At 45.0% G+C, this 15,536-nt stretch overlaps 1 protein-coding gene across 1 annotated transcript in view; it reads right to left on the bottom strand.

Moving 5' to 3' along the window:
* Positions 1-1,534: 1,534 nt before the first annotated feature.
* Positions 1,535-15,536, bottom strand: part of LOC309569784 (coiled-coil domain-containing protein 42 homolog) — a 35,354-nt gene continuing 21,352 nt past the window's right edge. The window contains exons 7-9 of the mRNA XM_082275785.1: positions 7,362-7,472; positions 6,819-6,935; positions 1,535-1,718 (exon numbers count right to left, since the gene is read on the bottom strand). Coding sequence (XP_082131911.1) covers positions 1,551-1,718; positions 6,819-6,935; positions 7,362-7,472 — 396 coding nt within the window. The 3' untranslated portion in view covers positions 1,535-1,550. The remainder of the gene's footprint in view (positions 1,719-6,818; positions 6,936-7,361; positions 7,473-15,536) is intronic.

Here is a 15,536-nt window from a genome sequence, read left to right on the forward strand (position 1 = left end):
GCGGAGTCCAATCAGCAGGCATCCGGGGGCGGAGTCCAATCAGCAGGCATCCGGGGGCGGAGTCCAATCAGCAGGTAAGTACAGGTTTGTCTTCACAAGCATTTTGCAGACACTTTGCCCTCCCGGTGTGCACAGCTGCCTAGGCAGGGGACGGGGTCACTTTAAATGTAAAAACAAAATCCCGGATTGAGTCGCTGAGCTGAAACAAGAGTTCCGACTTCACTGGCTACATGATTGTACCAGGCCCACACCTCACCAGGTAGTGAAAGAAGACTGAAAATGTTCATTATAGTCAACCAATGCTATTATTAGATTATTATTTCCCAATGTCAGAGTTTGGGGTGGGGGGGCGGGGTCGGAGCGTTCATAACAAAGGGCTATGATCTCAAATGAATTTGGATACATTGTTGCATGACAGAGTATTTGTCAGCCACATGCACAGATGTAAACTGAGGGTAAAAATCTTATGGAACTCTTCACATCAGTTGCATTTTTTTCAAAGTCCCGCTTGCTGCATTTTTGGAATCGAATGATTGGAAAATGCGTCAGAAACGCAGCGCTTTTCCTGTGTTTTGAGTCACATGTCCGTGTTTCACCAGTCAGGAAACCAGAAAACTGACTGGAAATGCGTATTTGATGCGTTTCTTTAACGTGAAAGCAGCCTGTATGGGTCGTAATGCATTTCTGCATTCCGGCAAACGCAGTAAAAAATGCTCAGATGTGAAGGGAGCTGAAATAGAGATACAAAACAACAAATACAAAATATAAAAAAAAGATGAATAAAAAAATCAGCATAATAAGAATAATCAGTAATGAAGTTAGCACTGATTTTGGCCTCTCTCGCATGGGCATCCAGGGGGGGGGGGGGATTTAATAACAGATGGTTGAATTACAGTCTTACCATCCCCTGATCACCTACCTATAGTCTACAATACAGCCGGAGGGGGGGCTGTTCACATGCGGTGGCTGCGATGCCATTCAAATCAATGAGGCTGCACCGTAACCTGGAGCCAAATGCTTGGCCTGTGCTTGACGCACATTAGCCCCATCGTAAAAATTGCCGCTTGGCATTCAGGAGGCGGCGGGATCACCCCCCCCTGAACACCTGACAGCGACTGCTTTGTCGCACCCTGATAAGCGCTCCACCGTTTGTAGGCAGGCGCAGTTAGCTAAATTGCCACTAGGTGTCTCTGTACCAGAATAGTGGCTGATTAATGATTATAGAAAATGAGGTCTTTCAGGTGGGGAGCCAACCACTCCCCCCCACCTATGAGGATATGACCAGCACATGTAGGCCCCAGACAGGGCAGGAGGCCGGGTGAAGTGGAGTGTTTTAGCAGGGCTGGAGCGGGGGTAGGGACTTGAGCTTTGGTGCCAAATTCATCCAACGATGAAGACCCGCCTTACATGTGGATCGCTTTTCAGTGAATGGGTATGAACCTAGCCTGAAGGCAGCGCTACGGCTTATGGAGGGGAGATGTCGGCCCCAGTGGTGCCACAGAGGTCTCAGAGGTAGAAGAAGCCGGCAGGGGATTCCTCCTATTAGGATATCAGTTCTGGGCAGAGATCGCCCTCTTGGGACCTTTCTTCTTCTGGGACTCCTTGTTGGCCGCCTTCTTCTGTCTCCTCAGATATTCCTCCGGATTGGACAATACCTGGAGCTCTTCGTAGGGCTTCTTGGCCAGACGTTCGATCTGGATCTTCTCCAGAATGTATTCCTGGAAATATGGAGGAGGGGAGACTGAATGTTACAATGTATCGGATGTGAGATCCAAAGAAGTCCACAGGAAGAAGAAGTTCTGGAAAGAGCTACATGCCGAGATACAGAAAGAGTTTTACCCGCCAACAGAGGCGTACCCAGGATATGTGTCACCCGGGGACACCCCCCATCCCCCCACCACCATGCAAAATATATTATTTTAATGATTGAAATGTGATACAGGATGGTGGGCGTGGCCAAATGCTGCTATTAGTGGGAGGGGCTTACAGGGGCACGGCTAAATAAAATGGACACTTACAAATCACAATTATATTTTAAAATGAAACTCTTCCAATACATCTATTTTTCTGCACCAAGGCTACCTTCAGGTGTATATATTGTACATAGAGTGCAGGGGTCAGGAGTGTGTAACTCAGCGCAGGGGTCAGGAGTGTGTAACGCATTGAGTGCAGGGGTCAGGAGTGTGTAACTAAAAGCGCAGGGGTCAGGAGTGTGTAACTAAAAGCGCAGGGGTCAGGAGTATGTAACGTAGGGAGAGTGCAGGGGTCAGGAGTGTGTAACGTAGAGAGTGCAGGGGTCAGGAGTGTGTAACGCAGAAAGCGCAGGGGTCAGGAGTGTGTAACGAAGAAAGCGCAGGGGTCAGGAGTGTGTAACGCAGGGGTCAGGAGTGTGTAACACAGGGAGTGCAGGGGTCAGGAGTATGTAACGTAGAGAGAGTGCAGGGGTCAGGAGTGTGTAACGAAGAAAGCGCAGGGGTCAGGAGTGTGTAACGCAGGGGTCAGGAGTGTGTAACGCAGGGAGTGCAGGGGTCAGGAGTGTGTAACTCAGAAAGAGCAGGGGTCAGGAGTGTGTAACACAGAAAGCGCAGGGGTCAGGAGTGTGTAACACAGAAAGTGCAGGGGTCAGGAGTGTGTAATGCAGGGAGTGCAGGGGTCAGGCGTGTGTAACAAATAGAGGTGACCAGCGCTATGAAGTTTAAATAAATATATAAAAGATATAAAAAAATATAAAATGCTATAAAATTAGGTGTAAGCTGCCACCAACCGACCCCTGGGATGCAAGGGTAAAATGTGAATAAAATGTGCGTGGAGGCTGGTACAGGCGCTACCTATAAATATGGCTCAAAATCCCAGAGTCATCACATAGAGTGATATAAAGTGCCAATAATTAATAGTGAAATAGGTAGGTATATCTCACAGTGCCACCCAACTGATACTCAGTATATGCGGGTGTGATGTTGTGAGTCAATGAAAGTGCAATGATCAATAATGAAGAGTGCTCAAATATAAAATCACTTTATTGAAGAAATTAAAGTGAAAATGTTAAGGTAAGTGCACATAAACACAAACAAAGGGCAATTCCCAAAAGGGGTGTAAATAATTCCTCCAAAATAGTGTGTGAAAGATAAGTCACTTAGTGGTGATAAAATAAAATGGTGAGCTTTTTTTATCACAAACTCAAATAGGTGTCAAAAAATGCCATCAAGAAATAAAACCTCAATTTAAAACCAAAAGTGAAAATGTGAAATGAAACCAAAAAGGAAGAGAAAGGCGTGTGTACATCCGTGTTCACCACTAGATGGCACACTTGCAATACGACCTGTATATGGGCAGACAGGTTGATACAGCTCTGGGGTTTTTCTCCACTTCTGATGGGCTAAAGATTAGTGATCCTGGTGATCATAAACTTTACACATTCTGCTGAGCTAAAAGATCAACGACACCATGAACAATGCTCTTAATTATAAAATAAATAAATAAATAGATTGCAATGGTTAATGATGAGAGAGGAAGCACTGCTCCCCTTTCATCATTAACCATTGCAATCAATTTTTTTTTTTTTTTATAATTAAGAGCATTGTTCATGGTGTCGTTGATCTTTTAGCTCAGCAGAATGTGTAAAGTTTATGATCACCAGGATCACTAATCCTTAGCCCATCAGAAGTGGAGAAAAACCCCAGAGCTGTATCAGCCTGTCTGCCCATATACAGGTCATATTGCAAGTGTGCCATCTAGTGGTGAACACGGATGTACACACGCCTTTCTCTTCCTTTTTGGTTTCATTTCACATTTTCACTTTTGGTTTTAAATTGAGGTTTTATTTCTTGATGGCATTTTTTGACACCTATTTGAGTTTGTGATAAAAAAAGCTCACCATTTTATTTTATCACCACTAAGTGACTTATCTTTCACACACTATTTTGGAGGAATTATTTACACCCCTTTTGGGAATTGCCCTTTGTTTGTGTTTATGTGCACTTACCTTAACATTTTCACTTTAATTTCTTCAATAAAGTGATTTTATATTTGAGCACTCTTCATTATTGATCATTGCACTTTCATTGACTCACAACATCACACCCGCATATACTGAGTATCAGGTGGGTGGCACTGTGAGATACAGTGGGTACGGAAAGTATTCAGACCCCCTTACATGTTTCACTCTTTGTTATATTGCAGCCATTTGCTAAAACCATTTAAGTTCATTCTTCTTCCTCATGAATGTACACATAGCACCCCATACTGACAGAAAAACACAGAATTGTTGACATTGTTGCAGATTTATTAAAAAAGAAAAACTGAAATATCACATGGTCCTAAGTATTCAGACCCTTTGCTCAGTATTTAGTAGAAGCCCCCTTTTGATCTAATACAGCCAGGAGTCTTTTTGGGAAAGATGCAACAAGTCTTTCACACCTGGATTTGGGGATCCTCTGCCATTCCTCCTTGCAGATCCTCTCCAGTTCTGTCAGGTTGGATGGTAAACGTTGGTGGACAGCCATTTTTAGGTCTCTCCAGAGATGCTCAATTGGGTTTAAGTCAGGGCTCTGGCTGGGCCATTTAAGAACAGTCACGGAGTTGTTGTGAAGCCACTCCTTCGTTATTTTAGCTGTGTGCTTAGGGTCATTGTCTTGTTGGAAGGTAAACCTTCGGCCCAGTCTGAGGTCCAGAGCACTCTGGAGAAGGTTTTGTCCAGGATATCCCTGTACTTGGCCGCATTCATCTTTCCCTCGATTGCAACCAGTCGTCCTGTCCCTGCAGCTGAAAAACACCCCCACAGCATGATGCTGCCACCACCATGCTTCACTGTTGGGACTGTATTGGACAGGTGATGAGCAGTGCCTGGTTTTCTCCACACATACCGCTTAGAATTAAGGCCAAAAAATTCTATTTTGGTCTCATCAGACCAGAGAATCTTATTTCTCACCATCTTGGAGTCCTTCAGGTGTTTTTTAGCAAACTCCATGAGGGCTTTCATGTGTCTTACACTGAGGAGAGGCTTCCGTCGGGCCACTCTGCCATAAAGCCCCGACTGGTGGAGGGCTGCAGTGATGGTTGACTTTCTACAACTTTCTCCCATCTCCTGACTGCATCTCTGGAGCTCAGCCACAGTGATCTTTGGGTTCTTCTTTACCTCTCTCACCAAGGCTCTTCTCCCCCGATAGCACAGTTTGGCCGGACGGCCAGCTCTAGGAAGGGTTCTGGTCGTCCCAAACGTCTTCCATTTGAGGATTATGGAGCCCACTGTGCTCTTAGGAACCTTAAGTGAAGCAGAAATCTTTTTTGTAACCTTGGCCAGATCTGTGCCTTGCCACAATTCTGTCTCTGAGCTCTTCAGGCAGTTCCTTTGACCTCATGATTCTCATTTGCTCTGACATGCATTGTGATCTGGAAGGTCTTATATAGACAGGTGTGTGGCTTTCCTAATCAAGTCCAATCAGTATAATCAAACACAGCTGGACTCAAATGAAGGTGTAGAACCATCTCAAGGATGATCAGAAGAAATGGAAAGCACCTGAGTTAAATATATGAGTGTCACAGCAAAGGGTCTGAATACTTAGGACCATGTGATATTTCAGTTTTTCTTTTTTAATAAATCTGCAACAATGTCAACAATTCTGTGTTTTTCTGTCAGTATGGGGTGCTATGTGTACATTCATGAGGAAGAAGAATGAACTTAAATGATTTTAGCAAATGGCTGCAATATAACAAAGAGTGAAAAATTTAAGGGGGTCGGAATACTTTCCGTACCCACTGTATACCTACCTATTTCACTATTAATTATTGGCACTTTATATCACTCTATATGATGACTCTGCGATTTTGAGCCATATTTATAGGTAGCGCCTGTACCAGCCTCCATGCACATTTTATTCAGGAGTGTGTAACGCAGGGAGTGCAGGGGTCAGGAGTGTGTAACACAAAAAGCGCAAGGGGTCAGGAGTATGTAACACAGGGAATGCAGGGGTCAGGAGTGTGTAACGCAGGGAGTGCAGGGGTCAGGAGTGTGTAAGGCAGGGAGTGCAGGGGTCAGGAGTGTGTAACTAAAAGCGCAGGGGTCAGGAGTATGTAACGTAGAGAGAGTGCAGGGGTCAGGAGTGTGTAACGCAGGGAGTGCAGGGGTCAGGAGTGTGTAAGGCAGAGAGTGCAGGGGACAGGAGTGTGTAACACAGGGAGTGCAGGGGTCAGGAGTGTGTAACACAGGGAATGCAGGGGACAGGAGTGTGTAACACAGGGAATGCAGGGGTCAGGAGTGTGTAGGGCAGAAAACGCAGGGGACAGGAGTGTGTAATGCAGAGAATGCAGGGGTCAGGAGTGAGTAACGCAGGGAGTGCAGGGATAAGGAGTGTGAAATGAAGATTTGTATGGGGGTCTGTATGGAGGTCTGTATGGAGGTTTGTATGGAGGTCTGTATGGAGGTTTGTATGGAGATTTGTATGGAGGTCTGTATGGAGGTCTGTATGGAGGTTTGTATGGAGGTCTGTATGGAGGTCTGTATGGAGGTCTGTATGGAGATTTGTATGGAGATTTGTATGGAGATTTGTATGGAGGTCTGTATGGAGATTTGTATGGAGGTCTGTATGGAGGTCTGTATGGAGGTCTGTATGGAGATTTGTATGGAGGTCTGTATGGAGATTTGTATGGAGATTTGTATGGAGATTTGTATGGAGGTCTGTATGGAGGTCTGTATGGAGGTCTGTATGGAGGTCAGTATTAGGATTTGTATGGAGGTCAGGGTTTTATTTTCAGCCTTGACATTAAAACGAAAGTCCTAATAATAAGAAGCAGCAATGCTCAGTATATTATTCGGCCCTTACTTTGACCATGTCCAGTTTCTCGTTGAGGTCGACTTCAGCCAGAGGTCCATAATGCTTCATCTGGCACTGCTCAGCCAGGTTAATCACAGCCAATAGCAGGCTCCCAATCTCCACACTCTGCGGATTGAAGAGAATGGAAATTAATTCAATCACAAAACATCACTAACCCCGCCCCTCCTCCATCCATTACACTCATAATGACACTTAAAGCTGAGCAAATGTTCTGGAAACAACCCCTCCTAACCTCAGTCAAATTTGTGTATTTCCAGCTCCATCTAGTGGCCATAATGCGGTATTTTCCTGATTTCTGTATGTTAGGAAAATGCTGCATTATGGCAACCAGATGGAGCTGACGATTATAGGTAATGCACATATTAGACACATACAGGGATTATTGGTGGGGGCGGTGTAAATGCTGAGACATTCCCATGGCAAAGTTTTTATAAGTAGACCCCCAGGTTTCAGGTAAGAGTACACACGCCTCTCATATTTAGATAATATTTGCCTATCCCGGAGTTCTGCTTTAATCCCCCACAGATTTACCTGGTTCCTGAACTGGCTCTTCTCCAGGTTAAAGGTCAGTTCCAGCTGTTTGCTCTTCTCCTGTAGCCGGTCATAGTCCAACTGCAGCTGGGACAGCTCGCTGGTCATTGTCTGGGGACACAAATGGGGTTAAATTGTATCTAAACCCAGAAACAAAACTGATTGCAGCTTGCCAGTCCTTAGCTGTGGCTGCATTCATTTTATTCTTCAGGGTTTTTTTTGCTTTATTTTCACCCGATGATCCTGCCAGTAACACTTCCTGTCCTGGGGTGACAACTCACACTCGCTGCACTGTATCTATGGAGGAGTGACATTGGCAACCTAGGGAGGGACTATTGAACACCTCCCCAGGGGTGGAGTCAAAGCACAGGGGTGTGGCCTGGATGGGACCCACGCTAAGGCTGTCATACACCTCCTTACAGGGTTTTGCTGTGATGTCCGACTTTTAAGACTTCCTTTCCGTACAACTGCAGAAACGCTCACTCCTCCCTAATCTCCTGGTCTGCATCAGGTGCCCACCCTGGAGGAAGTCTCTGCTCTACAAAAGTATGCCCAACAGAAAATGACCGCCCACTGATGATGTCACAGTGCTTACAAACTTCCTTCAGGTCATACAGATCCACTGCACAATCCCGCCTCTCATTCACCTCTTCCAACGCATTTCACTCAAAAGGGGCTTATTCATGGAGACTAGGTAGGTCTCTTTTTTCACATACCATCATTAATAAAGATAATTATTTTATCATGTAGAGCAGTGTTCATTTAAATGAAACCCACAAATCCTTTCATGCTATTAGATTGTAAGCTCCTTGGAACTGAGCCCTTCAAACCCTCTTGTATTGAATTATATTGTAACTGTACAGTCTCCCTTTATAATGTCAAGCACTCAGCAAACAGTGCTATATAAATCCTGTAATATAATAATATTAATCCTGTATAATAATATTTTTATTAATAACTATAATACTTAATATTATTCAGGGTGATTGTTATTATTATTATATAAATCCTGTATATTAATAATAGTATTAATAATAATAATATTCAGGGTTTATATTATTACTAAGACCTTGTATAATATAAGCCCAGTATTATAATAATAGCAACAATAATCCTAAATAATATTAATAATAATAACAATGAAGGTGAATAAAAACCCACCGAACCGCCATATAGTGGCAATAATCTAGATTAGAACCATGAATGTATATTAACAGCCAAATAAAACAAATGGAACTGTAGCTCAATACAAAATATATATCTGTTTATGTACAGTATATTTTGTATATAAATAAAAGCAAAGTCACTATTATTTTTATTATTATTCAGAGTTATTATTATCATATAAATTCTGTATATTAATAACAGAATTAGTAATAATAATATTCCGGGTTTATATTTATTATTACTATTATTATTTAAATCCTGAATAAGAATAATAATAATAATAATAATAATAATAATAATAATAATCAGACTATGTGGAAGAAAAGGGAAGTGCTTGGCGCTGCCAATATATGTGTAAAGTGAAAAAAGTGCTTGTATCAATACTGGGAGATACTGGGTGTAAATATCACAGATATGATTTACAATAAATAGGAAAAAACAGGAAATACAAAGCAATAGATATACAAATAAATACGTGGTATACTGATTCTCAGATGGTTAAAAGGAAGGTGAAATTCAATGGTATGGTATAAAAACGTTTCCTATAAAGGACAACAATATGTGTGCATAAAATCTATACTGTAGCGTAAATATAAAACATAATACACCTTTTATAAAAATTATATAAATAGTGCCCTTCGAGTGAGGGTGAGGTAGTGACGTTTAATAAATAGTGCAACACAGGTGGCAAGCACCACTATAGAGAGAAGGAAAAAATGCTTGTGCCACCAAGATATTAAATGTGTAGGTGTGCAAATTGAAAAAAATGAGCCCAATAAATTATAGTACAATAAATACTCTATAAAGTGCAAAGCCAAACCAATAAAATAGTAATAAAAAAGTAAAAAAGATGATTCAAAAATATTGGTTAAAGTGGCCTAGGTGGCCGAAGTGCGAGGTGCTCAAAAAAGTGATCTGCAGTGGTCTCAATCCCCAAAAAAAAAAAAAGGGGGCAGAGTACCCAATGGGGTACCCAGAAAAACAGTGGGGTGCACCAATAAGAATGGTGGTGGAAAGAGAAAAAAAGAATATATAAAATACAAAAAACTTAAATGTGGATATGTGTCCTTATATAAGATGCCTCCAAAGCAATGGCGTGCCAATGGAAGAAATGCGCAGGAATATGTGGTAAAAAAATGCACAAAAAAATGCACAAAATAGTCCTCAGAAGCGCATATAAATTTAACAGTCCACAGTTATAATAAGGTGCCAATATCCCTGGTGCCGCGGGGTGGATAATTATAGGGTAAGAAAATACGGTGCTCCCCTGTTCAGAGGGTCCGGTGCTCCCCTTTCTAGTAAAATACCGAGCTTACCAGAAAAAACTCCCCGCACAGGGGTAGAGCACAGGTCGATATTTTAGGGATCGCTCCCAAGGAAGAGGGGTCCGGTCACCTGGTCCACTTTAATTGCTCCAATTCCCCGGGTCACAATTCTTTGGCGTATTGGTAAGGATATCCCAGCTTTAGTACTCCATAAAAGCCATCCCAGGACATGTATATAAAAAGATGCTTCCAATACTGAAATATCGCTTAACAGTCTTTATTGCATCAAAGGTAAAAACAGGTACTCACATAAATAGCAGCTGTAACTCTCATTCATATGGCTTAGGAGCCGCAAGGTCCTCTTTAGCGGTGTAGTGGTGAACGGCGTGCGTTCCACCGACCGGATCTGCGTTCCAAGCTGACCAAACAACAAAAGCGGAAGTGATGCGGTGCGCACTCTACATGTTTCGTCGTACTGACGTCATCGGGAGTATCAGTACGACGAAACATGTAGAGTGCGCACCGCATCACTTCCGCTTTTGTTGTTTGGTCGGCTTGGAACGCAGATCCGGTCAGTGGAACGCACGCCGTTCACCACTACACCGCTAAAGAGGACCTTGCGGCTCCTAACCCTTTCACGTCTGTCACATGTGCTCAGGGTGAACCTGCTCTGATCTGTGAAAAGCACAGGACGCCAGTGGTGGAGCTGCCAATTCTGGGGTTCAATGGCGAATGCCAATCCAGCTCCATGGCGGGCAGTGAGCACAGGGCCCACTAGAGGACGTCGGGCCCTCAGGCCACCCTCATGAAGTCTGTTTCTGATTGTTTGGTCAGAGACATTCACATCAGTGTCTGCTGGAGGTCATTTTGTAGGGCTCTGGCAGTCCTCATCCTGTTCCTCCTTGCTCAAAGGAGCAGATACCGGTCCTGCTGATGGGTTAAGGACCTTCTACAGCCCTGTCCAACTCTCCTAGAGTAACTGCCTGTCTCCTGGAATCTCCTCCATGCTCCTGAGACTGTGCTGGGAGACACAGCAAATCTTCTGGCAATGGCACGTATTGATGTGCCATCCTGGAGGAGTTGGACTGCCTGTGCAACCTCTATAGGGTCCAGGTATGGCCTCATCCTACCAGTAGTGACACCGACCCCCCTCTATAGGGTCCAGGTATGGCCTCATACTACCAGTAGTGACACTGACCCCCTCTATAGGGTCCAGGTATGGCCTCATCCTACCAGTAGTGACACTGACCCCTTCTATAGGGTCCAGGTATGGCCTCATACTACCAGTAGTGACACTGACCCCCTCTATAGGGTCCAGGTATCTCCTCATACTACCAGTAGTGACACTGACCCCCTCTATAAGGTCCAGGTATTGCCTCATACTACCAGTAGTGACACTGACCCCCTCTATAGGGTCCAGGTATGGCCTCATCCTACCAGTAGTGACACTGACCCCCCCTCTATAGGGTCCAGGTATGGCCTCATACTACCAGTAGTGACACTGACCCCCTCTATAGGGTCCAGGTATGGCCTCATGCTACCAGTAGTGGCACTGACCCCCTCTATAGGGTCCAGGTATGGCCTCATACTACCAGTAGTGGCACTGACCCCCTCTATAGGGTCCAGGTATGGCCTCATGCTACCAGTAGTGGCACTGATCCCCTCTATAGGGTCCAGGTATGACCTCATACTACCAGTAGTGGCACTGACCCCCTCTATAGGGTCCAGGTATGGCCTCATACTACCAGTAGTGGCACTGACCCCCTCTATAGGGTCCAGGTATGGCCTCATGCTACCAGTAGTGACACTGACCCCAGCCAAATGCTAAACTAGAGACAAACAGTCAGAAAAGATGAGTAGGGAAAGAAAATCTCAGTGGCCTCCACCTGTAAAACCATTCCTGTTTTGGAGGTTGCCTCATTGTTGCCCATCTAGTGCACCTGTTATATTCATAAACACCAAAGCAGCTGAAACTGATTAACAACCCCCTCTGCTACTTAACTGACCAGATCAATATCCCAGGAGTTTAGTTGACTTCATGCTATACTCCGATTAAAAATTGTTCCTTACATTTTTTTGAGCAGTATATTATGTATATAAATAAAAGTAAAGTCACTGACAAAAGCTCAAAGACACCTTTTTAAAAGGTGGAGCTTTTTTAAGAAAAAAACAAAAAAAGACATTGTTGCTGTACAATGTGACAAGTCAGGAATTTATTCATACACACATTTTCGCTGCATTATAAATCCGCCTCTATACAGTTAATGAAAGATGTTTCTTATAATAACCATTTTCTGGGTGTGCTCCTTTCATACATTGTATGTGACCAGAGGTGACAACACGGATCGGGTGACTCCCGGGGCCATTTTCCAGTCACATTGTCCTCCAGCTCCCCGGGTGTTCGGAAGCCGCAGGAGAGAAACTGTTTCCATTCCCCATTGTCCCCGCTGTAACCGTGTATCAAGAATTCAATTACATTTGTATCCAGTAATAAATCGTGAAACAGGCGGCGTCTAATTCCACGCCAGCGCCGGGTAATCCTTTAATTGTCAGCACACAGATTGCTCAACTCTCAGAGCGGAATTCCTCAACAAAAGAAGCAATTATCGCGGCGTTCCGCCTGCTCACTTCATGGCAACAAACACCTGCGGAGGGGGCCGGGTGCAGCCGCAGTGTCCTGCAGAGGAACAACCGAATTTACAGCACCTTAAAGTGGTTGTAAACCCTTCATTATCCCCAGTGAAGTGACTGACCTCAGGGGATACACAGAGATGAAACAATTCTTCCTACATACAGTATCCCACAAAAGTAGCTATATATATACAGTATCTCACAAAAGTAAGTACACCCTCCCATTTTTGTAAATATTTTATTCTATCTTTTCATGTGACAACACTGAAGAAATGACACTTTGCTACAATGTAAAGTAGTGAGTGTACAGCTTGTATAACAGTGTAAATTTGCTGTCCCCTCAAAATAACTCAACACACAGCCATTAATGTCTAAACCGCTGGCAACAAAAGTGAGTACACCCCTAAGTGACCATCTCCAAATTGGGCCCAATTAGCAATTTTCCCTCCCCGGTGTCATGTGACTCGTTAGTGTTACAAGGTCTCAGGTGTGAATGGGGAGCAGGTGTGTTAAATTTGGTGTTATCGCTCTCACTCTCTCATACTGGTCACTGGAAGTTCATCATGGCACCTCATGGCAAAGAACTCTCTGAGGATCTGAAAAAAAGAATTGTTGCTCTACATAAAGATGGCCTAGGCTATAAAAAGATTGGCAAGACCCTGAAACTGAGCTGCAGCACAGTGGCCAAGACCATACAGCGGTATAACAGGACAGGTTCCACTCAGAACAGGCCTCACCATGGTCCACCAAAGAAGATGAGTGCCGTGCTCAGCATCATATCCAGAGGTTGTTTTTGGGAAATAAACGTATGAGTGCTGCCAGCATTGCGGCAGAGGTTGAAGGGGTGGGGGGTCAGCCTGTCAGTGCTCAGACCATACGCCGCACACTGCATCAAATTGGTCTGCATGGCTGTCATCCCAGAAGGAAGCCTCTTCTAAAGATGATGCACAAGAAAGCCTGCAAACAGTTTGCTGAAGACAAGCAGACTAAGGACATGGATTACTGGAACCATCTCCTGTGGTCTGATGAGACCAAGATAAACTTATTTGGTTCAGATGGTGTCAGGCGTGTGTGGCGGCAACCAGGTGAGGAGTACAAAGACAAGTGTGTCTTCCCTACAGTCAAGCATGGTGGTGGGAGTGTCATGGTCTGGGGCTGCATGAGTGCTGCCGGCACTGGGAAGCTACAGTTCATTGAGGGAACCATGAATGCCAACATGTACTGTGACATACTGAAGCAGAGCATGATCCCCTCCCTTCAGAGACTGGGGGGCAGGGCAATATTCCAACATAACGACCCCAAACACCTCCAAGACCACCACTGCCTTGCTAAAGAAGCTGAGGGTAAAGGTGATGGACTGGCCAAGCATTTCTCCAGACCTAAACCCTATTGAGCATCTGTGGGACATCCTCAAATGGAAGGTGGAGGAGTGCAAGGTCTCTAACATCCACCAGCTCTGTGATGTCATCATGGAGGAGGGGAAGAGGACTCCAGTGACAACCTGTGAAGCTCTGGTGAACTCCATGCCCAAGAGGGTTAAGGCAGTGCTGGAAAATAATGGTGGCCACACAAAATATTGACACTTTGGGCCCAATTTGGACATTGTCACTTAGGGGTGTACTGACTTTTGTTGCCAGCGGTTTAGACATTAATGGCTGTGTGTTGAGTTATTTTGAGGGGACAGTAAATTTACACTGTTATACAAGCTGTACACTCACTACTTTACATTGTAGCAAAGTCTCATTTCTTCAGTGTGGTCACATGAAAAGATAGAATAAAATATTTACAAAAATTTGAGAGGTGTACTCACTTTTGTCAGATATTGTAAGTTGTACCTGTTTATCTGCAATCTTCTCTTCTCTACAACCTTACAAAGTGCTAAATTTACACATCTTGTCTGAGCTCCAGTAGACAGGGATCTGATGTCACACACTACCCAACATAGATCAGGGAGCAATCTGAGACCTGAGTGGAGGGAATGGACACACCCCCCTCTACACCATCTCATAGGGAAAAATGCACAGTTAAGGCCGTCAATCACCTGCTGTGCTCTTGAGGGGTAATCTCCCTGGATTTCCTGATGTCGGCATAGACTGTCAGAAGTGACTGGCCTCAGCTGATACCCAGAGATTAAACAAATCCTCCTACATAAGCTGTACCTGTATATCTGCCGCCTCCTCTTCTGTTCGGCCATTCAAATGGCTAAATGTATAAAGCTTGTCTGAGAGTTCAGAAAAAAATAAGGCAGAGAGCTGAAGTTACACCCTGCAAAGCTCAGTGAGAGCTGATTGGAGGGAAGGGACACACCCCCCTTCACACAGCACACAGGAACAGAGCTGAGGCGTCAATCACAGGCTGTGTGCTGGAGTTCCCTCCCCTGTCACCATTTTTCTCTTGGTGTCAGGAAAACTTGTCAGAAGTGACTCATGTATATAGCAGAGGGGGGAGAGGGGAGGATGGAGGAAAGAGGGGGGAGGAGAGGGAAGAAGGAGGGAAAGGGGAGGAGGGGAGACTCATGCAGATAGCAGAGGAAGGAGAGGGGAGGAGCAAGGGGGGAGGAGACAGAAGAAGGAAGGAGGGGGGGGGGCAGAAGGAGGTGGGGGGGACTTATGCAGATAGCAGAGGAGGGAGGAAGGAGAGGAGCGGAGGGGAGGGGAAGGGAAGAGACTCATGCAGATAGTAGAGGAAAGATGAAGGAGAGGAGGGGAAGGGAAGGGAAGGGAAGAGCCTCATGCAGATAGCAGAGGAAGGAGAGGGGAGAGGAAGGGAAGAGACTCATGCAGATAGAGGAGGAATGAGGAGAAAGAAGGGGAGGGGGAGGGAAGAGACTCATGCAGATAGCAGAGGAAGGAGGAGGGAGGAAGAAGAGGGGAGGGGGAGGGAAGAGACTCATGCAGATAGCGGAGGAAAGAGGAGGGAGGAAGGAGAGGGGAGGGGGAGGGAGGAGACTCATGCAGATAGCAGAGGAAGGAGAGGGGAGGGGGAGGGAGGAGACTCATGCAGATAGCGGAGGAAAGAGGAGGGAGGAAGAAGAGGGGAGGGGGAGGGAAGAGACTTATGCAGATAGCGGAGGAAAGAGGAGGGAGGAAGGAGAGGGGAGGGGGAGGGAGGA

The sequence above is a fragment of the Pelophylax lessonae genome (assembly GCF_965119305.1).
Source record: "Pelophylax lessonae genome assembly, chromosome: 13".
NCBI lineage: Eukaryota > Metazoa > Chordata > Amphibia > Anura > Ranidae > Pelophylax > Pelophylax lessonae.